Source organism: Falco punctatus, assembly GCF_963210335.1.
Source record: "Falco punctatus genome assembly, chromosome: 5".
In the NCBI taxonomy this organism is placed as follows: Eukaryota; Metazoa; Chordata; class Aves; order Falconiformes; family Falconidae; genus Falco; species Falco punctatus.
This window is the reverse complement of record NC_137584.1, coordinates 89724048-89751969: the sequence shown is the minus strand read 5'-3', so window position 1 is coordinate 89751969 and position 27922 is coordinate 89724048. Positions and strand designations below refer to the sequence as shown.

Sequence of the window (27922 nt, the reverse complement as noted above, 5' to 3'; positions counted from 1 at the left end):
TGATCTTAACCAGGGACCGAACCACCACAGTTGTGAATGTGGAAGGGGATGCCCTAGGAGCAGGCATCCTTAATTACCTGAATGAGAAAGAAAAGAAAGACAAAGAGCAGGAGCTAAAGGAAGTCAACGTAGAAGCAGTTGCTAACAGCAAGTCTGAAGGGGAAACGTCGCCTTTGGTAACCCACAAAAATCAAGTCTCCAACACAACCAGTACAGCAGACCCGGAATCCAAGGAATCAGTGTTGTGAACTAGAGGCCGTTCATCTTCACACGTGCTAGAGGTGGACTGGGACTTGTTAACGCATCTAGACGTTTGCAGTGCTAACAAGGGCTGGATAGCTCTTGAAACTTTCAGTTCCAGTCTGTTAATGAAATATGCTGGCCTGGGGAGGGGGAGGGAGGTGGGGTGGGCAGCGAAGGGCTGTTGAGAAAGAACACTCACTTCATAACACTATTTTGATAATTCGTGTGTATACATGTGTATGTGTTGCACGTGCACACACATACACATGTATGTGAAAACAATGCCATTGAGACTTCTGGTTTAACAAGACTTCTGTTAGTAAAGGCTCACGTGGGTTGGAGATGGGGAAGTAGACATACCCAGTATGTGCTTATTGTAAGGAAAATTTAGTAAGCTTATTGTGCTGCTGTTTGAATGGAGATGCAGTCTAGAAACTCCAGGTTGAGTGAAAGCATTACTTAAATTTATTTTCTGGCCTGGAAACACTTATGACCATTACAGACATGATACGAAGCAACGTTTTTCTCCCACTCCCCTTCTTCTCCTGTTCTCCAATACCTTAAAACCGGCAAATATATCCTGAAAACTAGCTTTTTCTTTTAAAAAAAAATCTTTTTTGTTTCGTATCTGAATTAGTAGCTTATAGAGGTCTAACCCTTGTTCCATTCCCCCACTGCATTGCAGCTCATAGCAGCTTCCCTGCCTTTTGGTGAGTAACTCCCAAACTTTGGGACCAAACGTAGCTCTTCATGTAGATTAAGGACTGGTTTCTCCTTTCCTCTAACTGAGCTGTTAAGGAAAAAATCCAGAGAAAACACAAATTTTGTTAAAGCAATCCCTATGGGGCTGAAAAAATACAGGGTCTGTTCCAGCTTAAATACGTCTGAAAGAGGCTTGCCTGTGACAACATCGAGAAATCAAGAAGTTGGTTCCTTTCATGAAAACACGCATGCTCCTTTGCTAAGCATGCCGTGTCCTGCTCATGTTTATTTAATGGGTCAGTCCAAACAGATTTAAGTCATATGCCTTTTCCAGCCTCTTCCAGCAAAATTGAACAGGGGAAAATCTGAACCCACATCACGTGGGAACTGACAAGAGGCAAGTCTGAGTGTTGGCTCGGAAGGGGAAGAGGTGAGGTGGTAACCCTGTGTAGTGCAGTGACCTCCGTGCGCCGGGACAGCCGCACACCTGTTCCCGTAGGAGTTTGGTCCCGCTGTAAATGCTCTTCCAGCCGCAGCTTACATTTAGTGATGGTGGGTGGTGCTGGGCCACCGTGGTGCTTAGTGGCAGGTGGTAACCTGTGCTTGAGGCTGAGCCAAATGCTCCTGGATTCCGACTCCACCTTTTTTCCTTTACAACATACTTCCTGAATTTGCACCCTAAACCTAAACAAAGTCCGGCAAACTCATTGCAAAGATCCTGTTGATTTATCTTGGCTTTTTGGACAGCAAATAGTTATAAAATTAGGCTGTGCATATGCCAAGGTTTGCCTGGATTTGTGACACTTTCCCTTGGCTGCCTTCGCAAGATGATTGCGTATGTTCAGTCTCCACACTGTTAATTCAGAAAATACATATTTACACTTAGGCTTTGATACAAAGTAATGCTAAGTCTCCCTTTTCCTTTCTCCTCTCTTGCTTCAGAGGAAGCTATCTTGGAAAGACACCCGGTTGCTGATGTTTATGGTCACGGCACTAGGAAGAGGCAGCTCCAGTTGCATAGCAGCAGCAGCAGCCTTCATTTGCAAAGCATCCTTGCTGGTAAAGGGACACAATGAATTTTGCAAAAAGGCTCAGAATGAGATGTGGCTACCTCTGAGGGAAAACACAGTGAGTGCGTCATTACTGGCTGTTTAACCACGTGCAGCAGGGCTATACAAACATTCGAAGTAGGAAAAGATTAGTCAGTCCACTGAGAAACTGCAGGTGGAGTTTCTTTTTAACCAGTTTATTTATAACCTTGTCCACAAAATGTGGTCATTCCTTGATTCATCTGCAAAATGGAAGGAGACAAACAATTCGCTAGGGACATCCTTCGCCCACTATTTATTATTTCATTTTTAGCAGATCAAGACCCACTGAAACTTTGTATTTCCTCCTATTACAATCATCCCAACTCCTTTCAACTCAGGAAACCAAAAGCGCACTTTGTAGCTGACGGTGAAAGTCAACAAATAAGAGGTGTTTTGAACAATGTTGGAGGTTTGAAAAAATAAGTTCTCAACAAAACCTTTTTTTCTTTTTTAAACAAGTCTAAGTATTTCTTTGAAAAATCTGAATGCACCAGAACCCAAATACTTTGATTTTAAAGTAGTATGTGGAATGTCTCAAAGAAGCTGAAAATCATGGCTGTTCCCTGTGGGCTGGGTTCTGTAGTTGCACTTTATCCCCCATCAAATATTTGCCTCCTCTGATGCTCTCCCTCACCATGACACGTGCAGCTGGGATCAGGACACGGGAACAAGCAGCACTCAAATGACAATTCTCGTGAAGCATCACAGCACCATTTAGGACTAGAACATTTCTCAACTTTTATTTTTTTCCAGCTCAAGGCTGGTGTTGCCCACAGGTAAAAGTACTAGCCTAGGCGAGTCCTTCCTCGCAGGCAGCACCTTGCCACTGCTGTCTTGATCTTTCTTCCCTGTGGTGCTGCAGCTTGATTGTGCCTCATCCTTGCAGCAGCACGCCATAGGCTGTGGCACGTTCTTCCTGACAGTAGATCCCAGGAGATGGTAAATCAAAGCCAATACCTCAGAGCTGTCTTAGTATTTTCCAATAGCAGTGCAGAAGCAACACTTGAGCAAAAGTCTTTGCTGAATAATGTCTCTCTCACTCCCCACTAGTTGATTGCCACGTTTTGCATCAATGTGGATGTCTAGTCCCATGTAAAGCTTGTTAGAGCAGTCAGGTTTAAGGAGATCAGATCATTTTCGTAGCAGGAGTGTAACCAAGGAAATCTAATGCTCCTCCTCCTGGAAACAGGTGCCATAGGATTTATATGAACCATGAGTATTCCAGTCTTAACCTGCTAGATATCTGTAATCTTACAGAAGCCCTACTTTATTATAGAGTTACAAAGGTGCCAGTTCTTTTGTTGTTTGTTTACAGCAAGAGGGATCCATGGAAGCAGGAATGCTGAGTAACTGCTTGGCAGAACATCTTGGTCTTTTCTGGATCATCCATGCCAGAAATCACATTTCTGATTTTTCTGTGATGTTCTGATTCCTCATGATAGCCGTGCTGTACCTTCTAGGGCTCTCAACCTGGCTTCAAATATTTTTTTCCTTAAGGTACAAATGTGAAAGATCCAATATTACACTCTCAGACTGTAAAAAAATTGATGCATTCCAAGGACTGTCCTTGTAATGCGAATCCTGATCGAAAGCCCGATGAGATAGAAGACTTACCATTTGCTTCAAGTGGTTAAGGTCTTCAGGTAAGGCCATTGGGAGAAAAATGAAAGGGCTATCGAAGGATGTGCATTTTAGATGCTGTCCTTGACCTGCAGTGCAGTGTGTTACACTGGGAGCTCCCTGTTTCAGGTCCGGTGCGGCCTCACTTCAAGAGGCTCTGAGCTGAGCAGGTACTCGGCAGCGGTGGAGGTGCAGCCAGCAGTACCTGCTCTGCTCTCACCCAGGCACTCCGCGAATCTGGTGCCGATGTGGTACTTTACTCCAATGTCTCTTGACTGGACTTACGTTTGTGTTGTCCCAACATGACTGTAAACTGGAGACCTTTAGTCAGTTGCTTTTTCTTTCAAGAGGAAATAAATTCCATCTAGAAAATGCTATTTTTCTTTTTGGTTTTAGTCTTTTTTTTGGAAGGTACAAATTCTCTCCATAGGAAAGAAGGCTACAAAACCAGCTCATGTCCTACCCTCTAGTACAGCGATTGTGTTTTGGGAGAAAGATGCGGGAGTGTGGAAGAGAGGACCCTGCAAGCCTTTGGCATGTCAATCCCATTTTTTCTCTGATGCCATTCATTCTTCCACTTTTAACTTTTTCAGTGAAGTTTCTCTGACTGTTTTGAACCATCTTTTATTACTTACTTCTCCGGGATTGGCTTTCCACTCCATGCTTTATCCAACATTGCCTGATTTCATCCCATTTCCTGGAATGCCCTGGGCTGGTTTTATGTATCAGTGGCTCAGGTATAAATGGGAGAATGGACAAAGTTTTGAGGGCTCCAGCTGGTCCTTGAGAAAGTAGTTTGCATTCTGCCTTGCTCCTTGTCCTTAACTCACCAGAGGTTTGTGAAACTTACTAATATAAAGAGTTACTCTGAGAGTGTGGGGCAGTATCTGTCTCTTGTCCTGAGAAAGGTGCTTGTTCTGTGCCGTGAGATGTGGCTATCGATGCCCGAAAAGCTGTAGTGAGTGATGGGGGGTGCTAGCACTTGGTTGCTATTAGGAAATTTTCAGTTAAGACCCGTTATTCCTAGGAACTGAGCTTTAGCTGAGTCTCAGATGTGGTGTTGGTAATTGCCCTACAAGATTCAGTAATTGCCAAGGACTTTAAACCCTTCTGGGGTTATCTTTTGCAATCAGGGTGGCTTTAGTGTTGAGACCAGACTAGAGTCAAACCCAGGGCTCCCCATCCAGGGATGTGACGGGCAGGACTTTGTCCTTTGGACATAACAGAAATGTGGAACCAGCCAAAATACCAAATCAGCTGGTGAAACCGTCTCTGCTTGGTCTTTTCTGGGCAGCCCTGTTACTGCCTGAAGAGGCAGTGCCCCGAGCTGGAGGTGGTGAGAGGTTTTGGGGACGGTATGGGGGGCAGGAAGGTTAGGTTATATATGTGCTTGCTCTGTTCCTATGGTCTTCCCTGGGCGTTTGCTGTGGCCAGCGCCGGAGATGCACGTAACCCCGCGTCACCATTTTTAGACTCATTCTGCTGTGGTTCCTCCGTATTTTACAGCAAGAATAATGAAAACTGAGATGTTTAGGGCAGTTCCTCTTTCAGTCAAGTCAAAGGCCCTGGTGTCTTTGTGCCTGACCACCCTGTCATATATTGTGGGTTATGTCCTTGAGAGCTTGCAAAAGGTACAAACCCACCATCTCTTTCTGCAAATCTGCAACAATCCTGGCTGAATCTTCACTCTGCTCCTCTGCTAGTGCAGCATGTTTCTGTAGCTGCTGGAAAGCACCCTCCTGTTGAAAATCACAGTTGTTAATCCTGACCCTCCCATGGGCAGTGGGCTATGGGCCTCACGTAGGAAAAGGACCAAAAGACAAACTCTCACCAAAGGAAAAATCGTAGAATCACGGAATGCTTTGCATTGGAAGGAACCTTAAAGATCACTCAGTTCCAGCCCCCTGCCACGGGCAGGGTCACCTCCCCCCAGCCCAGGCTGCTCCCAGCCCCGTCCAGCCTGGCCTTGGCCACTGCCAGGGATGGGGCACCCTCAGCTGCCATGGGCAGCCTGTGCCGGTGCCTCACCACCTCACGGTAAAGAGTTTCTTCCTAATAATGTCACATCTTCACTGATTTTAACTGGGCCATGGCAGTTCATAATCCCTTGCAGACCTGCCCGTAATAACTGATCATGATGAACAGTACGGAATTAGGCAGGTCACGTAAATTCTCTGCCTGTGCTTCCTTTTCTGTAAATTAAGTTTACAGATACTTACTTGTCCCTCACAGGCAAGAGTGTGGAGGGTAGTGACTCGCAGCATTTGGAAAGCGCTCTTTAAGACAGAGAGCACTAAATCTTCAATAATAATGAACTTTTCAAAAATCTGAAAGGAATCAAATAGTTATGTGTCACAAAGTCAGGGTTGCATTGTGCTGGAGTATGAATGACTGTGTGATGGAAAGGAGATCCAGTATATGTGTTTGCTGGGCTAACTCAGGGGAAGCAGGGGAGCGAGCGTCAGTGTGAGTTGCATTTTAAAAAGCAGATGTGATTTAGTCAAGGGGGGGCCCAGTGCCCTGTTATATTTGCCTTCTTCCATGTCATGAAAGTTTAGGTTCAGGTAAATTAACAGACCTCACCATGGATTCAACATCTAAATTAGGAGTCTTGACAGCTTGGTTTTTGTCTAGGTTCGATGCAAGAAAGAGCTTTTCAACTAAAAGAACAAGTTGTCTTGTTGGCAGGATGGGTGAAAAAGGTGGAGAAAAAGAAGGAAGAGCTGGAGGGTTGCAGGGAGAGTATCACAGAAGGCAGGGTAAGCGAGCGGATAAAGAAGCTAGGACCTGAAGAAAGCATCTTTTCCTTGGCGGTTTGATACAGATAGCAACAAAAAGACCGCAGGCATTTGCCTGGCATGTAGCAGAAATGATGCAAATCCCTGCCCGCTGACTGGCCGGGATTTGCAGGGGGAGGCGGATGCCAAGTGCTGATGCTTCTGAAGCGCATTGTCACTGAGCAACAGCAAAGCATGCAGGGTGCAGTGTGGGGCTCTGATAAGCTGCTTCTGGCTGCTAGCCATGACCACAGAGAAATAACGGTACGGCTCTGGATCAGGGATTGACCCACATTCCTCCTTGCAGGATAGCTGCTCCTCAGATGAATGTGTGGTAGCCATTCTTCTCCGAGGACAAAGGCAGCCTTGTTATCTATGCAAGCATGTTGATGAAAGCCTTGTTCGCTGGCTGCTTCAGGGAAGAGGAAAATGAGTATGAAAACGAAACTTTTTCAAGATGTTGGGCAACACGTTGAGATAGTTGCCACTGAATGTTTTAAGTCTGGTGAGGAGTGATCAAGAGCTTTATTTGGCTCCTGTAGCACTCTGTCTTCACATCTGAGCGCTGGCTCGGGAAGTTCATGTTAACATGATATTCATTCTCCACATGGGGTTCTTTACAGACATTTGTGACCAGCAGGCACCGTTTCACAGCTGTAGAAGAGAATGCACGTAGAAAAAGGTGAAAGAATGCTTTCTTGAATCATGCAAAGGGTCACCAAGCAGGCTAGAAGCAGATCTTCAATCCTGAAGCCAAGTTCACTGTCAGCTAACAACTATCACCTCCCTAAAAAAATTAATGTCCGGGGGTTTCTAAGTGTATTTGAGTATTGATACCATGGTAATAATAGTGTGTTAGTGCAGGATGATCACTTCTCTTTTTTGGAGGGATGGAAGGGGAGAAGAGTAGACGTAGGAGAGTTATCTTCCCTCTAGAATGGATTTTCTAATAGAAAAGGAAAAAGCACATCTCTTTAATTGAAGAGGTCACAGTACAGTTACTTATCAAACTCTGTCTCAGCGTCGGCAGATATATCATCCTCAACAGCCATGAAATCCCGCTTGGATTTAACCACTGATCTCGGTGCCAGCAGGAGGTGAGGACTGAGGACATTTCAGCAGGCCAGCTGCTCTTGTTTGATGTCCTGCTCAAGAACCATCTATACTCGTCCTTCCCGAGGCCAGGGATGCTCTCTGGCAGGCAGGCAGGCAGGCCTGCCGACGGGAACCAGCGCGCGGAAATGAATTCTGAGCCAACCCTGTTGTAATGCAAAGTTAACATGGTTTTAAGCCACAGAAACCAAGAAATTTGGTATTAGATGTTCCTCAGGATAGCTGTCGCTTGCTCCTTCTGATAACACCACTGGGAAAGTAATACCCTTCTTTTGCAAGTGTGTATTTAGCAACTGATGCTAAACTGCTTATGGCATGTTGGTGCAACTTGAGTTAATTGCAGTTACATGTTGCAGAAAGAAATTACCAAGGGAAATCTTTTCTGAAGGAAACTGTTTGCACATGCCTGAATCCCCCTGGATTACATTCCCACAGGAAGAATTGTGCTTAACCATAAAAAAATACTCCAAATATTAACTGGTTTGGATTGTAGCTTTTTTAAGAACCAGAAGGAATGCCGCAATGTAGACGGGCCAGGGCTTTTGCTGGTGTGCATTAATGTAGTTTCCTGAGCTTTCAGTGGCCTGTGGGCTTCTGATGGAGATACCTCCTTAGCAGCATAGGGGTTTGGTCTGGTCCTCTTAAGATTATCATGTTCAGTACAGCAGCAGTAAAGAAGCATTTTTAAAACTTGTTGGCTATAACTAGAGGCATTTTGCGTGCTCACAGTATTCTTACGACATGGCGCTTCCCACATGAAAAATGTTTTCTAGATGGTCAGTGTTTATGCAGAAGCAAAACTTCCTCATTTTTTGATCAGTTTTCCTTCTCTGTATCCCCCTTGCAGAGTCTGCTGTGGTTCTTGCAGTCTGCCCAAACCCCAGCAGGACCAGGGTCTTGTATTACATGGATTAAACTTAAAGATATTCTGGTCCTATGCGAGGACATAGACTATCTCACATCCTGGTAGGAGGGGATGTTGTAGGAGATGGGGCTGGGCTGAAGAAACCCTGCTTCATTAAAGCAATACCTTAATGACATCTTTTACACTTTATAAGTCAAATGATTGTGACCAAGCTAGCCCAGCCCTGACTGCCTCCCTGCTCCGTCCCGCAGCAGAGGCTCTGTTGATACTACTTCCCTGAAGTAACCAGTGTGGAGGTAATGTGTTTGCTATCCCTGAAAATGCCAATCTTTTAAGAATATAGTCTTACTTAGACTTTCTCCGTTGCTACCCTGGCTACACTTCTGTAAGGTCATCCACCAAGCACATGCTCTACGGGATGGAGACCACAGCTGAGCGCACCTCTGCTGATGGGAGATGAGCCTCTCTGTCTGAATTGCTTCTTGGTTAGAGCAAGCTGAGACTGACTCACTCATGCTTTGTGAAGGTGAAGAGTTTGATAAGATTTTGGTTAATCCCTCTAGATTTGGGGACAGCGGGACCACACCTAAGACACGAGGAGTCTCCTACAGCGGAGGTGTACAATCTGCCTTATTATCCTTAAAGGTGCCTTGTCCTGGTTCCCTTCAGGACAAATTCCAAGTTGCTGTTTGGCTTTCGATTATAACTATGCACCAAAGGTGAGAGACTCCGTTATCCCTGGAGACAGGAGGAAGAACATGAAGTCCTGGTGTGGGACAGGGAAAGTGGGTTTCTTTTCTTTATCCTGTAAGCTCTCTGTCAGCAATCCTGCTTCGATGTATGTATGCGTGTGTGTGCTTTTATTTCTACATGGACAAAAATTGCCCTGATTAGGAGGGAGGATTCTTGTATTTTTATATGCTAAGCCATTTGATTAATTACTTTAATAAAATGACAGACAGATGAACTCTGGAACTCACTGCCATCTGCTCCAGTACAATCCAGTATCACTGATACAAAGGTATTTGTCTTTAGGTAAAACCTAGTGCTTAGAGTAACCACTCTGTTGAGTAAGTACTTGTGCCATGTGGGTGTGTTGATCCTTGTGAACATCTGTAACTGTTCCTCTTTTACAGCTATGGGTTTGATCCATGTGACTCTGTATCAGCCTTTTTATTATCTACCAAGAACAGACGTACGTGCACATATGCAGAAAAAGACCATATTGCTGTGTCTGGGGGTGTGACCCTGGGGTAGGTATCACAGATGTTTACTGTGTCGTGTACCCTTCAGTGTAAAAACTCTCCCTGCCTGCCCGGGGGAGAAAACAGCCCCGTGGCTCAGGCTGAGATGGTTTGTTGTAGGAGGGTGACACAACAGGATGTTCTCTCTCTTTTCCCCTTCCCTCATGGAAATGTATGTTTGTTCTCCTTTTGTGTAGCTTCTCAATCTGAAATAAAAATAACCCCAAACAGAATTCATGTTTCCATCTTTGTTTGGAGAAGACCTAGCCTTTTAGTTGGATCCGTGTTGCAATAGCAGCTGGGTGTCTTGGGCTCTGGGCTCTTGGGCTCTGTCACCCAAGCAAACTCTCTTCGATTCCTTTGGAAATGCCCCTGAACGAGAATTGTCGTAACTTGGGATTTGGGTCCGCTTTCCCAGCCCGTGCCCTTTGCCTCACTGATGATCAGCATTACCACTCCATTTCAGCCCTTCCCCTGGAGCCCCAGGCAAGCCTGTGCAGGGCAGTGTTCCTCCGAGCCCTCTGCACGGGTGCTCAGTGCTCCAAGGGCTTCCAGAGAGCCTGGGTTACTCGCTGCTTCCTATTGATGTGTGTCGCAGTGGAGTAGGAGGGCTGACAGACAGACCTGCTGCCTCTTCTGCCAAGCAAATGGACTTTGCTCCCTGGAGGAGGACTGAGGAGTGGGAGAAATCATCTAGCAAATCCTTTGCAGTAGGCGACTGGACTGGTAAATTCAGGGTGATTTTGCAGTCAGACTGAGCAGTGTGCTGGTTTCAGAATTGAGGGCCTGGGTTTGCTCTCAAAGTGGTTTTGGTGCAGCTTTTCCATTAAAAGCTCAAACGTCTCCATAGGGTAGATTTTATCCAGAGATGCACAATGCAGAACATCACAAATCCTGAAAAAAATCTATTGGGTAAGTGTAGTTTCATTAGTTTCAAGCATTGCATTCTGGTCCCACAGCTAATAAACAAGGGTGCAAAATTTGCAAGAATTGCAAGTACCAAGAGTAGAATTTGAAGGACCTGCCCATGTATGGCTTACAATTGTGCCTGGTACTGTGTCTTGGTATGTAAATTTTACAAAGCCATCAATGTGCTGGTTTCCAAAAACCCTATCTGACTCCACGGTTGTGCCTTTGTCTCCTAGCTGGAGCCCTGAGGAGGCACCTGGAGGAACGCCAGACCAGCGAGCTACCAGGGATGTCCTCCTGAGCCCCAGCCTCCAGCCATCCCAATCAGCTTTGCCTGCAGGCATGGCTGCTGCCTAGAACAAGCAGCTTTCCTGAAATCTGAGGTGAGTGGTGCTTGGCGGAGCCCTAAGCCCTCGCCCTTTGAAACCCATGAAGAGAAAACCCCGTTACGAGACCCGTGGGAAACCGTGTAATGGTTGCTTGTCTTTACCGAGAACTGAGTCAAGCCTTTGGGTCCCACCTGACTCAAGCCAGACATTATCAGAGCTCGCTGGGCACGATTACAGATAAATAGATAAAGTTTCGTATGATATTTAAAGAAAGACATAAAAGTTGGAAGAAGTTCTAATTAAAGTTCAATGACTTTATTCTCTTTTTCTACCACCACCTACCAATCTGGCTACCAAATGCTTTCCAACTTCTTAATAATTTCACCTTCTTTTGAGAGGAAGAGAGTTTTGGGAAAGTGCTCCTCACTTCTCCCTTCTAAAAAGCTCTAGGCAGGCGACACAGATTTGTCTAGCTCAGATGAAGAAAAAGCATTTTAAAATAAATTTATAACAAAAGCTGCTGCTACTGTTGTAACTAGTATTTGCAGAGGAAATCCAGTTATGGCCAAGAAGCAGGTTAGTCCTCTTTTTTTAATTCCCAGTTTGTCTGATTAAGATAGATATAATTATAGGGAAGTGCTTTGTGAGTTAAACAGAAGACAACACCATTTTGTTCTGCTGTGAGATGAATGGTTTGAGTCAAACAGGTTGTGTGGTACCAGCTGCGCTAACAGGTCATCTTTAAAATACATAGGCTGGCGCTAGCTTGTTGAAGAATCCCCGCGATCGCCCCATTAGGAGCATTCCAGCGAATGTACACGTGTGTTGTACCTCTAAGGAGTCTGCTGAGCGGTGATGTGCATGAAAATAGCTTGGCAAGCTTACAGCTCATTCGCTGGTTCTTGCAGGTTCTTGCATCTTGGATGTTAGAGTCGAGCCATCATGCTACGGAGGGTACCTGTGGTTTTAAACTGGGCAGGCCGGGTAGATCTTAGTTCCACGTTTTGAAAATTATCCTCATGATAATAAGGGCTGGGTTTGCCAAGATACATGCCAGGGGCCAGACAAATTGCAAACTGGCTGTGAAACCTAGGACCAGAGACGCAACACAAAGCCACTCCACAGGCTTCGACGGTTCGACGTCTCCACAGGATAGTGGTGATGAGCAGCACGATGTAAATTACTGTCATTACTGCGTCACCAAAACACGTACACAATCAGGCAGATCGGGATTCTCTTCACCGTGTTGTGCTAGAGTGTAATTAAATTGCGATGCCTACAGCTACTAGAGTTTGAGGGGGGCCTACAAACATTTGCAACTCAAATCTCGCAAACTGAGTAGGTTCCAACCCACATCCACATCGTTAAGATTAAGCTTCCCTGGTACTGCATCAATACTTGACTCGAGTGATTTGACTTACTGAGCATCCTGAAGGCACCAGGCTTTGTCCTTTTGGCAGTACCGTTCTTGCTGAGGTAGGAAACCAGTGTGGCCAAACCTAGCGTGAGGCCTTACAGAGGGGGAATATGGTTTTTATTTACATTTTAAGCTGGCTTTACACCTGCACTCATTCTCTTACAGATTTCATTCACTCACACTCACAAGCGAGATGTGGTTGTTCAAGCGGTCTGGCCCCCATCACCTGCATGCAACGTACACAAGGGATGACGGCTGTCAAAGCGTCACTAAACCTCCCAGTCTGGGGACACTTCTTTAACAATCCTTAGGAATTGATGGTTGTTTTGTGGTCATCCTTCGCTGCAGTCTCTCTTCCTGCTAGGCTGCCAGGAGAAGGAGTGGGAGACATGATGTGCTGCCACCCTCCTGCTATCAGGGAGGAGGGTCTTTCACAAATGAGGTGTGCGTGCTATGGTCTTATTGGTGTGCACACCTTCTGGGCTTGACAAAACCAACATAGTCTCACATTTTTTGCTGGCAATGGTGTCATTTGTTACGAATACAGCCGTCTTTAACTCCTCTGCTCTGCTGTTTCTTCTGATGCTTATGTAAATGGATTTTCATTCATACCAATCCCAACATTTCTTTTCCAAGTCTCTGCACTGACGACTCGTTCCTGCAGATCCCAGCTCTGGTTTTGAAGAGCCTCTCAGTTCCTCTCAGGACAACATACAAATGACAAAGGGCCGAGACATCCCTGCAACTGGAATGAAACAGTCTCTCCTATTCCCCACTCAAAGCAGTAGCAAAATCTCACATTTCAGAAGTAAAATGAATTCCAAATATTCTTTGTCCATTATAATTCACATCGATCAAAAGCTGCCACCACCTCTTGACCATCTGGCTCCTATTTATTTCACAGCAAGTGTCACCTTCTCCCAGCAAGAGGAAAGGCGAAGTGTCTGGACTGCACCAGCTCCCTCCCATCCATCCCTCCATCCCCCCCCCCCCCCCCTCCCGCACCAGGGCTCCTGGCCCTGACCTGCGGCTGTGGCTGCTTTAGGGGGGTGGGTAGAGGTAAGGAGATGTTTTTTTGGGGGGTGTATGGAAACCCGGGACTGCTGCGCTGCGGCTGGGTGCCGCTCTGGCGGTGTGCTGGGTACATCGTGTGGCAGAACGGAGAAGTGCTGCTCGCTGCCCTTCCCTGCCGCTCCGGCTGCGCACCGGCGGTGAGAGCGGGGCTGCCCGGCCGCTGGCACCGGGGGCACTGCTCGTGCTTCAACACCAGAACAGACGCCGCTCTAGTCTTCCCTCTGTTCTTCATCAATCCTGCCTTACAGGTTTCATGTGTCAGCTGCCTTGGGTGTGCGTACGTTAAAGCAGCTTCCCCACCCGGGGCATCCCATAGCAGGATCTCAGGCTCCAAGTCCGATAAGGGAATTTATTTGAGTGGAACCGCAGTAGAAACAGCTCAAGCTGGCTGCCTCCGCAGAGGGACCCCGAACAAAGAAATTCCTGGGCAATTACACCTTTACAATCTAAATTCCTCACCCCTCCTGTGACAGCTCTGACAGGTAGTAGTATCAGGGTCTGGGGGCTTCCTGTTGCTCACCGGGTCCCCTCGCTGCCTTGGGGCGAGCTGCTCTTCTACCTCTGAGGTCGCAGCTTCTGCTGATGAGCGTAGCAGCCCTCCTTGTTTTCTTAGCTTCCAGCTCGAAGCGGCTCTCGAGGCCCTCTTTCGCGGAATTAGGTAAAAGTTCTACATATCTGGGTGAAAGTTCACAGCTTGTGGCCTAAGCCTTCAGCAAATTTAGCTACTAATGCTAAGCAGTTAATTCCAGACAGTTTCAGTGCAGTATTCCTCAACACTCTTTTAAAGTGCTTCTCCAAAATCAGAAAGAAAAAAAGTAGCTACCTTTTTTAGGAAATATTTAGTAATGGTATAGTAGTAGCTGTGATGACCTAAAGAGGGGAAGTTTGCAGGTTTTCAATGAGTCTTCTCATGACTTTTTATAAAGAAGCTAAAGCAACGTGGCTGAGTTTGCACCTGCTGATTTAGACGTGTCTAGAGCAACTGTTCAGCAGAACGAGTGGACTCCTCAGGGGCTGACCGTACATCTGGGACCATTAGTGGATTAACGACACAAATGTTGGAATAGCTAAAATCTGCAGGTCCTACCTGGAGGAGAAGGTCTGGGAGCATGGGAAAGCACAGGGCTGAAGTTCATAGCAACACAGGAAAATTTGAGACAGGGGTCTGGGAAACAGAGGCTGCAAAGAATTAATCTAGATGAGAGTAATTAACTGCACTAATACTGGCGGGAAACAGTCAATTAAGGAGCAGGAGCAGGACGTTATGGGCAGTCAGAAGCATGAGTCAATGCCCTGTGCTGTGAGCAGATACTATACCAGGGTGTGTAAGCAGGAATGCAGCCTGGACTACCATACTGGTTTTGCCTAATCACAGCCCAGCCCATGCTGGAGTTTTGGACCAGGTTTAGGTGGTGAGCTTCAAAGAAAGGTGGCCCAAAGAGTGAGAAGCAAGAGAAGAACAAGGGGAATGGTCCAAGACGTGGAAATCCTGACCTCCAGAGAAAAGAAAAGGGTTGTTAGCCTCAAGAAGAGAAGGACCTCTCCCTGCAAGCACCTTTCAGAGAGGAGTTAGGCAGAGCGAGTGCGCAGCGAACAGTCCTGAGCAGTTTGTACGAAGATAGCTCTTGCTCAGAACCACAGTGAGAGAGCGTGCCAGCCCACCCATCCTTAAGGAGCAAGGAATGCAGCACTGTCGGGTTACAACATAGGTATTGTTATAAATCAGTGTCTGAGCAGCTTTAGCATGGGAGAGGAATAATGCCAATCGCTTTGATGTAGCCACCAGAAGCAAGGAAGGCTTGTGGCAGCTCCTTCCCACCTCGACGGTAGCACTGGAAGATAGGCAGGTGTGCTAACAGCTTACATGTAATATTACCTCTCTGGCTGTCTGAGGCACTGCATCAAAAATGGAATAATTTTCCAAATGCAGGCAAATCCTCCCCATAGATAATGCCGTAGTGCTGGCCAAAAGATGGCAAAATGATTACACGCGGTTTTCCCTGTCACTGCAGTACTCTATGAATATTGCTAGCAATGCTCTGGGAACAAACAGGTCAGGTCCAAGCCCTGCATTTGCCGACATCTCATCCATCCCAAACGTTTGTACTGTGAGACTGAAATTTGACGCTGAAGATGGTGCAAACGCTCTTGCAAGAGCATATGGTACACATCCAGGCCTCGGGTTTCATCGCAGAGCGTTAACTGGCTTGTAGTGTGAGAGCATTCAAGGTGGAAAAAAATTACAAATAGATGTGCTGAAAACTCTGAATTACAGCACATCATCAGTTACGGGCTTATTAAAACCCTGGATTACATACAGCTGCTGCTCCCAACAGATACAGCTCTGCACAGAAACATGGATATTCCCACCAAGAAGGCAGAAGTTTTTGAAGAAAATGGAGTCTTCCTATCCCGTCTTCTCATATACTAGAAATGTACCGCTTTCAAATCTGATTATCATAAGCAAGCTCTACTTCACCTCATAGGTAAGGAGATTACTGCTGAATTATTGCATCCACAGATGCAGTGAAATCATTTGTCTTTGCTGGAGAACTTTCTTGCTGAAAAACACCAGTATCAAAGAATCCCGAGGTCTCAAATCAGCAAGAAAATATCCATGTTAGTCTTTGCCAGCCTTGAGTGAATTTGGCTGGGTTTGACCCTGTATTATAGATCAAATAAGCTAGTTCCTCTTCAGCAAAGTTCCTAACAGAGGGCCAGATCTTAGCGGAAGAAAATTGGTATAGTTTCTCTGAATTTTTAAAATAATCACTCCTTTAGACCACCAGTTTATTCCCCCCCCTTTGTATATAGAATATATACAAATATACAAATATATTCTTTGTATACAGAATATAGACAATATAGACAAAAAATATAGACACCCTCTCAGCATGAGCCTAAGGAGAGGGGAAAGATTCTGTGGTGCTCTGGCTGTTCTTGCAGACATCCTGGCACTTGTTTGATCGGAGGCGGAACAGGACGCGAACCTTTCCTGCCGGGGCTGAGGCCGCAGCCCAGCGCTATTCAGCTCCGAGAACAATGCCTGGCAGCTGGCAAGAAATTTAAATCAGCTAAAAACAGCCGAGCCTGGATATGAATCATGACCCGTCAGTGTTTGCTTCAGCCTTTTGACTCGCCTGAAATCAGCTCGGGCTCTACTGGCAGGCAACCGGCTGCCTGGAGAATGAGCAATAAACAACATTTTAAAGGACTTTTATTTCACAAGAGCTTTGCCTGTGTGAATTCCAACAAAAAGCCGGCTCTCAAAAGCGTGCATCCAAGGCAGGGGATGTGCAGCCCTCCAGAAGACCTGCTGTAACATTCATCAAGGATACCCCGAATATAGAAATATTACGCAGGAACAGAGCTGATGCGGGTTTTGTCTCGACTGAGTTCTGACAGTGCTGTACCGCGTTATACTGGGGCATTATAGCTCTGCTTTTTTGCAGCAGGCCTGAAAAAAATATTCCCACTGTTTCTCTTGGAGAAAAAAAAGCAAATCATCCAGCATGGATGCGTGCAGGATGACCTGGTTCCATCGAGGTCAGGAGAACAAACCCAGATGATGGCAGCTGGGAATCTGGACCATGACACACAGGGTGGCAGAGCTGGAGCACGCTGCAGGGCTAGCGTGGCCAGCGGACCGAAGCACTAGCCAGGGGCTTGGGATACCCGCGTTGTTCCCCTCAGCTGCCGCCAGACTACTGAGCAAATCCGAGGTGTCTCTTTGGTCCTTCACAGCCTAAAGCTGACAGTGATGTCCTTCATCGAGTGCTTTATCAAGTGACTGACCTCTAGGAAATCATGGGAGAAATAAAGTCCAGGAGCAGATAAAAACCAGAATCAGCCTATGGACAGAAGCAAGGAGAAAGGGGTGGATGTTTCACGGGACAAGGGCACACATCGATACGGCTACCCCGTCCACCAAAGAAGCGCCTGGCCAGGTACAAAGCCCAGAGCCACCTGCCTGAGGACATGGCAGGAGAATCTGTCCCAAAAGCAGCTGGAGGGCAAGGCCAGAGGGCACGGCTGGAGGGCATGGCAGGCACGGCCGGAGGGGCCGGAGGGCACGGCCAGAGGGCACAGCCAGAGCAGCGGGCATGGCCAGAGGGCACGGCCGGAGGGCACGGCGGGCAGCCGGCAGCCAGCCCCTGGGCACGCTGCTGGCCTGGCCCCGACCCAGACCCCGCACTGGGCATCCAGCCCGTGCCCCCGGCCCTCCTGCGGCTGGAGGGGCCTTAAAATCCCTTCTCCGTTACAGGCACCGTCCTTTTCCCGGTGGTTTCCCACCCCAGGAACCGCACGGTAAGGTGCGGCCTGGCCCGGCACGGCGGTGTGTGGGGTAACGCACCCTCGGGCCGCCCCAGGCCCCACCAGAGCGCTGGGGGGGGGCCCCGCTCCGGCAACGGCAGCGCCCGCCGCGCCCGGGGGGCTGCCCCAGGACCCACCGGCAGGCGGCTACTTTGCGGGCCGGGATCGGGGCCGGGGCCGGGGCGGGCCGGGAGCGGGGCGGGGCCGGGCTGGGCCGAGCGGCGCTGAGGCCAAGCCGGGGCCGGGGGCGGGCCGGGGGCGGGGCCAGAGCAGCCTCTCCCCGCCCAGCCCCGGAGCCGTCCACGCCGCGCGGCGAGGCCCAGCGGCACGCTCCCATTGGCTGCCGAGCCGCAAGGGCGCTCTTATTGACGTAGCAAGCCCCGTTGCCATTGGCTGGGACGCGGGGCGGGGGCGGGGCGGCGCGGCCGCCGCTCGGTAGGTGAGGGCCCGGCCTGGGCGCGGCGGGGCCGGGGGTTGCGGGCTGCTGGGGGGGCGGGCGGGCGTGGGCCGGGCCGGGGGCGATCGGGGGCTGCGGGGGGGCGGCCGGGCCGGGAGGGGACAGCGAGCGACTTTCTTTCCGTTTGGAGCCCGTCCCGTTACCCGCGGCGCGCTGTAGCCGTGCCCCCCGCAGCTCAGGGCAGCCGCAGGGTGCGGTGCCCCCCCGGCTTGTTTCCCTTTTTAAAAAAACTAATTGTATGTTATTTTTAATATTTATTTTATTTTATATGGGTTAATCAGCCGGGTTTTTCAGCTGCGGAAAGGCTTTTCGGGCAGAAAGCATGCCAGGAACGAAGCAAAACACTCCCAGAACTCCGACCCCGCAGGCCTGAGAGGCGCGGGTGGGGGGTGTGTCCCCAAAACAACAACCGCCCCCCTCAGCAAAACCGAGCCGGGACGGTGGGGGCGGGAGCAGCCCCGCCACCCCTGCGGGCCGCGGGGTGCCCAGGCGGTGGGTGTCGCTGGTGGGGACAGGCCGCTGGGCTTCGGGGTGCCCAGGCAGTGGGTGTCACTGATGGGGACAGGCTGCTGGGCCGCAGGGTGCCCAGGCGGTGGGTGTCACTGGTGGGGACAGGCTGCTGGGCCGCAGGGTGCCCAGGCGGTGGGTGTCACTGGTGGGGACAGGCTGCTGGGCCGCAGGGTGCCCAGGCGGTGGGTGTCACTGGTGGGGACAGGCTGCTGGGCCGTCAGTTGGCTTGGGACAGGCTGACAAAGCTCAGGGATCGCTTTTTCTGAGAGTTTCTGCGGGACCTGCCCCTCTCCGGATGGATGAAACTGTCCCCCTTCACCTGTTACCTTCAGCCCCAGTGGCGGGTAGGGTTTCTGTGCCGCCGTCACTGGTGAGGCGATGGCAGGCCCGGGTGCAGCCGGGATTTGGGGCGGTTTTCCCGTGGTTTTAAGGCTGGTGGGAGTTCTCCATGTGCCTGAAGCTGGGGTGGTGCATCCCTCCCTCCCCAGCGCCCTGCCAGTCCGGTCCGAGGATCAGGCCTTGCTCCTGCCCACCGTGAGGGCTGGTCCTGCTGCGTCACCGCTGCTGGCAACCTGACCTCTGCTTTTTTCTGGTTTTCTTGGAAAATGGTGAGAAACCTTGTTGTCTGGCTGCTGGCGCTGGGAGCTGGTGCTTAGTGGCGTTAGCATTGTCGCTTTGTCCTGAAATAGCACTTTTGACCTGGTGGTTCTGCCTACGGGGGGGGGGTGTGTGTGACTTCCCCATCCACTGTGCAGCCAGGTGCAGTTAGTGTCCAGCTCCCCCTGAAATTAATTGCAGTTAGCTGCCTGAATTAAGAGACCTTTAAAAATGCAGTGAAGTCTCCAGAGTCCCTTTGCATATTCTTACAGATTCTGAAAGAAGCAGATTTACTCCCACTTGTGTGTATTGGCAGGTTTCCTGGTTTCTCTTTAGCTTCCAATTAGCTTCTGGAGACTTAATGAACATGTGAATCAGTACATTTTTTTAAAGCCCGATATCATCATAGAAATGTATATGACTGCATGCTGCGTCCCTAAGATCAACAGATAAGTCTTGAAAGTTCAGAACAGTTCAACCGCTGCGCTCCTGCACACAGTTACAAAAATAACAGATGGGTTGTGACCTGTAATTATTTTGTAAAATGTTGCTTAACACACTTTTTTAGATTTAAGGCCAAGCTTACATGTGGTTTTTATAGTTGTTTTTACTGGGCTGACCGACACGTGACTCAAGCCACTAAATCTGATGGGGGTACTGATATTCAGCATCACTTTGAATGCAATATGGCATCCTCTTGAGAGTAAGGAGGTGCCGAGGTCGACAGTTAATTACTGCACGTTCCGTTTAAAACTCTATAAAGTCTGCCTTGTTAAGCTTTTCTTTCTTTTACATATTTTTTAAAATCACTCCGCAACAAGAACCGATTGTTGGGATGGGACATTTATGCCCTAAGCTATGCGTGTCTGGTGCCCTCCCCTCTGTTAAGATCTGTATTGATGGGATGGTTTTTGCACGTCCAGTGCTGCCGGCAGATGCAGGGGGCGGGGAGCAGAGCTACTGGGACACCCGTTCATGTGATGATAATTAGTGACGTCCCTCTGCGGAATCGCTGGTTGCTCATCGTGGAGCAAAGTACCCAAAATGGTGAATGTGGAGCAGACTTTTGGAGTCTGAACTGGATCCTGGAATTTAATACGTGGTACCTTGCGGTACGTCACCCCGCTGGCTTTTTGCTTTTAAGGTTTTTGTTGGAAGAGGAGGAATCCGACCTGCGAGTCGAGGCCCTGGCTTTCAGAGCCGGTAAATAGATGTATCTCGGGATTTTCTGGGCATTTAAAGCACTTGTAAGTTGGATTTGGCTATTTGATTTGCTAATACTTGCTTGCCCAACTGTCCACGCAGAACTAATTCAGAAGGGCCAGATGGGAGTCGGTGAAGGCCGGCAGGTGACGGGGGGCTGCCTGCTGGGGGTCGGGAGACCTTAAAAATCGATGTGACAGGTTTGTGAAGAAAGGGCCCAGGAAATGCAAGGACTGTGAGTGCTTTGGGATACTCTGTTAGCATCAGAAATCTGCCTTCTGTTAAACAAAATTTACATGCTTACATACATTTAAACGATATGTTGTATAATACGTAAGGAATTCAGCAGGGAAAGGTTTATCAATTACCTTTATTGCAATTACCATGCCTTTTTGTTTGGATATAGAAACTTTTTTTGGAGGAAAAAGCAATGCCATCTGGTTTAGGATAACATGATGTGTGTGGGGTTGTATTTGGGAGCGACTCAAGCGGTCGGGTGGGTGAGTCCAGGTGTGGGCAGAGGGACGGGGCTGGCCGGAGGGCTGGGGGGGCTCAGGCTTCACTCGCCCCCTCGGCAGCTGCCGCCACGCTGAATATAGCTGCTCAGCAGTGACCGGGGCTGCCAGCCCCCGGGGAGGGGGAGGCAGCTGCGGTGCCTGCCATGGCTTGTGCTGGCCTTTGGGGCTCCCCTGGAGACCCGGCAGCGCCCACCGCGCTTTGTTCGCCTGCACGGGCTCTGCCGTGGGAAAATGCCGCTCTCCAGAGGGGTGGGTCATAAAACCAGATCACCACAAAAGAGCTGACGGAGGGTGTGAGTATCAACTTGTTTCCCACTTCCAAGTATTGTTTGGGAATACTTTCTTTCCTCCTTTTCTCTCCTTTTTTTTTTTTTTTTTTTAAAAAAAAAAATTCTTTTTGCATTTGCTGTTGCTGCTCCCTTGGCTGGCCTCCCCAGCGCTAGCCCGGCACTAGCTGGGCGAGTACTGGCAGAGCCGCTCTGCCGATGTTCTCCGCTCTGTTTCAGGCTGGAGTTGCTGGAAGAGGCTTTGGTATCGCTGGGGCTCCGAGGATGCCCACCTGTGGCTGAGGGTTGGCAGCACCATTTTTGATGCTCTGTGGGGAGCCCACGAGATGTCATTTATGTTGAGAGTATTTCTGAGCCCTGCCAGCTTGGCGAATGCAGGCAGAGGTGCTTGACTCTGCCTGGTGTTCACAAAATAAGGTCCTCTGTCTGCTGTATTGGCTCTCCTTGATTTGGCTCATCGATTGTCCTGTGCAGCTCCTCACTCGAGTCCAGCGTGGGCAGCAGGACCAGGGTGGTGGAGCATCTCCACGTGTGGAGCACCTGGGGCTCAGGCTTTGAGAACAGTATCTCATATTAGAAGGTTTTGCAGCAAGATGCAGTGAGCTTGGCTGTACAGCACGCTTGAAAATGTGTCATTGGTTGTGAAATTAATTAATGGCAATACTTGCTCAAAGAGTTAATTTCATTAATTAAGGTGGAAACTGCAGAGCTAAGCGCCGAGTTTGGGGTTTACAACCTCCTACCTCCCCCTCTGATTTTTTTTTTTTTTTTTTTTTTATATGTGATTCTCACTTCTGGGTGGCTTCCATTGCAGGGTTTTGAGTTTGTCTCTTAAAAACCCTCAAGTCTCCACCCCAGCGGCCCTCAGGGCTCAGCCACGCTAATAGGTGCTTTATGTCCCAGTTAATGATGGCTCATTTGGGCCCAGTAGCCTCATGGTGCACAAACGGAGACTGGGCATTAATTCAGGAGACGGTTGCACCATGCCGGCAAGGTGTAAAGCACAGGTTTGGTCTCAGTCTGGTCGGAGCTTTAATTAGATTTTCCCTGTGTGTCACGTCCTCAGAACCAGCAAATGCTGCTGGGACGAGGAAGTTTGCTCTTTCCTCTTGTCCCACTTGACGCACCGAGATGCAGCTTTATGGTTTGTGGGATCTGGCCCAGAAGATGCTTAATCTCCTTGTTATTAGACATACCCAGTTTCTTTACTTGGTGTGGAGGCGAGGGGGGCTGGCGAGTTGCCACTACTGTGCCCTGTGTATTTCAGAGAGCCCGAGGCTTGTCATCATCTTGTGGAAGAAGTTCTGCCCCGATGGCCGTGGATATGGGAAAATCGCTTTCTGAAGCCTCCCTGAGCGGGAAGGCCGAGGGTGATGGCAGGTGGGACTGCGCGGAGGGGGAGACGGACAGCCTGTGCTGGCTTTTAGGGACGGAAGAAGCCAAGCCCTGCTCGCAAGGGACGGAGAACGTGGCAATGAGCAGACGCAGTCACTTGGGCGCTGGTGTTACCCAGGGAGGCTCAAGCTACTGCCAAGAAGTGTCTTCAGCATCCGCATCCCGATTTCCCAGAGCGAGAGCAAGCCTCTCGGGGGCAGGGACGCTGGTGTGCGGAGGTGCCGATGGCGGGGATGTGCCTCGTCGTGGTAGTCAGCAGTGCCTCTCCGCAGAAGAGCAGCAGGTGAGAGCGCTGTACGTGCAGGTGTTGCAGCATCACCAGGGGGGCAGGTGAGGTGGGGACTTGTGTGTCTGGGCTGTCCTGGCAGAGGCTTTCCGTCCCCTCCAGCCGGAGCGCCCACCCCCGGGCTGGGCCGTGCCGTGGGGCAGGGCTGTGGCGCTGGAGCCCGACGGACGGTCTCCGTTCCCGTATCGCCACCGCGGAGCTGGGAAGTCACTGGGGACGGGGCTGCTGAAATAAGTGACTCGTGCAGCTCCCCAGGCGCTCAGGATGCCTTTCGCTGAACCCAAGCCCCACGCTGGGCTCCGGGCAGCGCGTGCCGCCCCGCAGGCAGAGCAGAGTTCCCCTTCCAGCCTCTCCTCACGGTGGGGCTGGGGCTGGCGGGTTTCTCTCCACGTCCCAGTACGAAGGAGCCTTTGGCCTGGGTGCTGTGCTTCCTTTCATGCGTCACGCTCTCCCTTTCCTTTTTCCCGCTGTCCTTGAGCAGGTGAAGGCACCGAGCCGTTGGGAGCCAGCGCCTGGCCCTCCCCGCCGGCGCAGCTCTGCCGAGGGGAGCATCCTCGCCGGCAGCTGCCACGACGCCCTTGCCAGCCGGCAGAGCCGAAGGCCGGGAGCTCAATCCCCATTTTCCTCCACCCCGGAGCTCCTGCGGCCCCAGACCCCCCCCAGCCCTGAGAGCGCCCTGCGCAGCCGCTCCGCGTCGAGCTTCTCCACTCCGTCTTCAGAAGGAAACGGCCCCTCCGAAGGGCCACCCCGCCGCTGGCTGGCCAGCACGGACCTGCCTTCCGCGGCCGCCCGGGAGCTGTGCCGGCGGGGGGCTGCGGCAGCAGGCAGAGCACCGCGGGTGCCCAGGCCCTTCAGCCTTCTGCTCGCTGACCCCGGCACTGCGCAGCGCATCAGGGAGGTGTCACCCTACCAAGCCGATTACTGGGCATGTGCCATACCGGATTCCTTACCCCCGTCTCCGGACCGCCGCTCGCCCCACTGGAACCCCAATAAAGAGTACGAGGACTTGCTGGATTATGCTTATCCACTGAAGCCAAGGTACAAGCTGGGAAAGATGCCAGAGCCTTTTTTCCATGACTCAGGAATAGGTTTGGACAGCTTTTCCGTTTCCCCTGAGGGCACGTCGAGATCCACCAGCATCTACAGCCGAGGTGGGCGGGCTGGGGGAAGTGGAGAAGATGGATGTTGGGGGCTCCTGGCCTCTGCAGAGAGGTTCTCCGCCCTGGGGCCTGGAAAAAGAGGCCGCTCGGGAGCTGGATTGTGCTACGAACCTCTACCTGCTGCAGAAGCATCCTTCGCAAAGAGTGCTTCCTCTCACCCTGCCAGGGGTTTTGCTGAGGATGTCATGGCAGAGTCAGCTGGACCAGGCTCATCTGCCCGCCCTGCTGCGGACGGGAGAAGCTGGCGTGCCGCAGGGAGTCCCTTCCCGAACTACAAAGGGCAGGCGAAAAGCACTGGCAGGTTTTTACCTACAACAGGAGTGCTCCCCCTGAGGAAGGAGTGGGAGGGCGATGAAGAATTTCTCTCCCTGCCTCCGAGACTGCGGGAGCTGGAAAGGCTGGCTCAGTTTTTGTCCAATCTTTCCTTAAGTATAAGGACGCCCGGGCACGACCGCCGTAACCTTCCGCGTCACAGCGATGGCAGGCAGCCCCTTTCGCCCAGGTTGGCTCCTTTCAGAGAGGCGGGTGGCAAGGACGAAAGAGGGAATATTGAGGGTTATGCTGGGCTGTGGCACCCCTGCAGCTCTCAAAAGCCCAGCTGGGAAAACACTGAATCGTGTGGCTGGATCCATAGGGATCCTCTGCCGGGGCTTCACCTGTCAACCGGCCTCAGGGATGCGCTGGATGGGCCGTACCTAGATGAACCGCGGGTCAAGGGGCATCCCAAGAAGAGCCAGCCGAGCGAGTCCCTTGCCCAGTGCGTGAAGGTAGGCTGAGACCAGAAATAATGTTTATTACGGGAAGACCTCGCCTAAAATGTGCCTGTATTTATGGCACACTTAGTTAAGGCTTCCCCTCTTGCATGATGTTTGGTGCCTTGGCAGCTGGTAGTAGTTTACACAGGGGGGCTCACCTGTGCAGATAATTTTTTCTGATGGAGCAAGAGCCCATCTTGCTTTTCCTGGGCTCAGCGTCGCAGGGCTGGGGCTCGGTGGAAACGTGGCACTTGGCTTCCCCCAGCGCACCCATCCTGCTGCCCCGGGGAAGAGGCAGGAGCTGCAGCTGGGGCCGGACAAGTGTGAAACCCAGGGTTTGCTGCCTGCCCCGTAGCTCCGACTGGGTGATGTGGTGGGGCTGGACTTGCCCTTCAGCCCGGGCTCGCTCGTCCTCCCCAGGCTGGGTCCTGCTTCGGGGGTAGTAAGGCTGGGTAGAATGGGTGGGGCTTCTCTGAAGAATGTCCTGATTATTTTGTGGATTTTTACTTTTTGGCCAAGTGATGCCTCATGGCCATCCTGCCACTGGTGCTGTGCTCCCTGCCTTCGCCTCTGCCTTCTTCCCCGCCCCAGCCCTGGGCTGAATTTGGAAGTAAAGCTGCGCTGTTTGCAAGGGAGCGATTCTTACCGTGCACAGAGCTGCAAACACCAGCGCAGCTCGCCCCCCCCTCTTGTGTGGGAATAATGCTGCTGATTTAAAAGGGTCTTTTCTACTGTCAGCATCGGAGTGTATCTCTCGCCCCAAATCACGGTGCCCGGGAGAAGCAGCTCAGCTTTAGAGCAAAGCCCTGACTGAGGAGCAGGCGCAGGGCTGGAGCCTGGGCTTGGTGAGAGCGGAGGCCCCTGGGTTTCGTGCAGCATCTTACAAAAATAATCCGTTACCAAGACGCTTTAAAAATAAATGAAAGCGCTTAATTGAACGAGACAAACCCTTGGGGAAAAGCAGCTGCTAATTAACTGCCCGGCTCCAGGAGGAGAGGGGTGTCTCTTCGGCTGGGAGGTGGAGGAGGCAAAGCCCTTCCTTCAGCCTGGCTGCTGCTGGCCCCCAACACCTCCCCGCAGCAGCCGTTTCGTGGTGACCCTCAGTGGGTCTGGGGGGTGTTTAGGGGCTTAAGTTGTTTTTTGCCTTTTTTCTTTTTCTGTTAACTCTTGGTTTCCCAAGCTTAGGGATGTTTGTGTGGGGGTGGGTGTGCAGGAGAGGGGCCGGGAGCAGGTGCTTTCCAAAACCCATCACCTATTCCTGGCCCTGCCTTGTCTTCGTTGCAGAAATCGATCAGTAACCCCTTTTGTTATACTTTAAGTAGATGTTTTGCTGTCAGCTGGAAGAGCTCATTCATTGGCTGTACAATGTGGCGGACATCACCGACAGCTGGGTACCACCCTCGCCGGATGCAGAGAGCGTGAAGGCATCGCTGCATCGCTACTTGGTAGGTCCCACCGCTGGCTTTTCTCCCCACTGGGGCAGCAAGCAGTGCACAGCAGGGCACCCCGGCACAACCCTGGCGGGTGCACCGGGTGTGCAAAGCTGAATTCGGGAGCACCGGGAACCTGCCTGGGGGAACCTGCTCCCCAGGCAACCTGCCGCAGGTGCGTCTCTTCCAAAAACCCTCCTAAGCAGCGCTCCTCTTCTCCTTTCCTTCCCAGGAGTTCAGGAAAGATGTGGCCGACCACCAGAGCCTGACAGAGAGCGTGCTGGAGAGGGGAGAAGCTCTCCTCAGCTGCATGGCATCGAATTCGCCAGGTGAGAAGGAACGCTTGAGCGGGGCTGGTTGCAGACACAGCCGGTGGCGCATCTGCCCCCCGAAATCCCTGGCCCCACGTGTGGGAGGGTGGGGAGGCGGTGGGCAGAGTCTGCCATTCAGCAGCTGTCTGGGAATGTAAAGGGGTTCACGCCCGCGTTGCTGCCCGGGGACCTGGAGGTTTGAAGCAATAACTCCGGAGCGGCTTCAGCTGCACCACGCTTGTGCCGTGCCGTCCATCCTGGTGATGGACGTGTTCTGCCTTCTATGGGTCCCTCAGGTTTTTACCTTAACCGCAGCGTGGCCAGCTGCCACTGGGCTGTGGGACGCTGTCGGCCTGCAGCTGGAAGGAGCTGCTCTCGTCCAGGGCAGCAGCAGGGTGATTTTTGCCCCTTGTTTGCGCTCGGTGCATCCCAGGCAGGTGTCAGGAGCCAGTCTGGGGGGACAGCCCTGCCTGGCTGGTGGCACAGCACACAGGGAGCAGCCGCTCGGGTGACTTGGTGCATCCTGCACAAGGGATTGCTAAAGGGCAGGCTGCGCCTGCGGTCACCAGAGCAGCTTTAGTGGGCGAGTGCTGCATCGCAGGTGGGATTTCTTACGCAGTCCCAGCGGTTTCCTTTAGGAGCCCCTATTTCTGTACCCGCACTCTTAACCTGGAGCCTCCTAGGTGGCTTCTCACCCCCTCCAAACCCTGCGTCACCACTTGGCGATGGGGTGAAGATCAGCTTACTGATTTCTACTAACACTTGATTTCCTTCAAAGGTCTGCCCAGGGGAGTGGGACTCTTACTGCTCTTACGGACATTGAATTGTCTCGTTACTACCACCTCCGCTCATGCGTTTTTGTTTTCCAGCTCTGAAAGACACGCTGGGATTGATTGCGAAACAGTCAGAAGAGCTAGAAACCCACGCGGAGCGCTTGTACGAGTCCGTCCTAGCTGCCGTGGGTCCCGTGCAGGGCGAGGACGGGCTGGGGGACAAGGGGGTGCAGCAGACGGCTGCTCCGTGGGTAAGTGGTGGGGGCAAACCAGCCTTTCCGCGACAGGGGGAAAGGGAGGGAAGCATAGGAAGATAAACAAATTAAGCAAATGCTATACATCAGGCTTTACTATTATTTTAATGTGGTGTTTGGAAAGCCTACATGGAAAAGAAAGCAAGGGCAACCTCAGAATGGATGCCCCATCACCCTTAAATGTGTCAGGGGCAGCACAGTGTGTCGGTGAACCAGCTGATGAAACCCAAGAGCGTGAGGAGAGCGATGGCAGCTCCTGGGAGGGGGCCGGCAGGCAGGTCCCCGTCA

At 50.9% G+C, this 27922-nt stretch overlaps 2 protein-coding genes across 14 annotated transcripts in view; both read left to right on the top strand.

Moving 5' to 3' along the window:
- SLC1A4 (solute carrier family 1 member 4) overlaps positions 1–9888 on the top strand; it is a 37273-nt gene extending 27385 nt beyond the window's left edge. Inside the window, exon 8 of the mRNA XM_080387923.1 lies at positions 14–9888. Within this exon, the coding sequence (XP_080244049.1) occupies positions 14–248 (235 nt within the window). The 3' untranslated portion in view covers positions 249–9888. The remainder of the gene's footprint in view (positions 1–13) is intronic.
- A 133-nt stretch (positions 9889–10021) lies between these two features.
- CEP68 (centrosomal protein 68) overlaps positions 10022–27922 on the top strand; it is a 20671-nt gene continuing 2770 nt past the window's right edge. Inside the window, exons 1-8 of one of the 13 annotated variants that reach the window (XM_080387919.1) lie at positions 10022–10947; positions 12476–17331; positions 17649–17692; positions 22538–22948; positions 23433–24878; positions 26189–26311; positions 26529–26625; positions 27477–27631. In XM_080387919.1, the coding sequence (XP_080244045.1) occupies positions 17238–17331; positions 17649–17692; positions 22538–22948; positions 23433–24878; positions 26189–26311; positions 26529–26625; positions 27477–27631 (2370 nt within the window). In that variant the 5' untranslated portion in view covers positions 10022–10947; positions 12476–17237. Of the gene's footprint in view, positions 10948–12475; positions 17332–17648; positions 17693–17971; positions 18138–18234; positions 22949–23432; positions 24879–26185; positions 26313–26528; positions 26626–27476; positions 27632–27922 lie in introns of those variants that run through there. The other 12 variants (XM_080387918.1, XM_080387916.1, XM_080387914.1 and 9 more) reach the window with 12 other exon arrangements.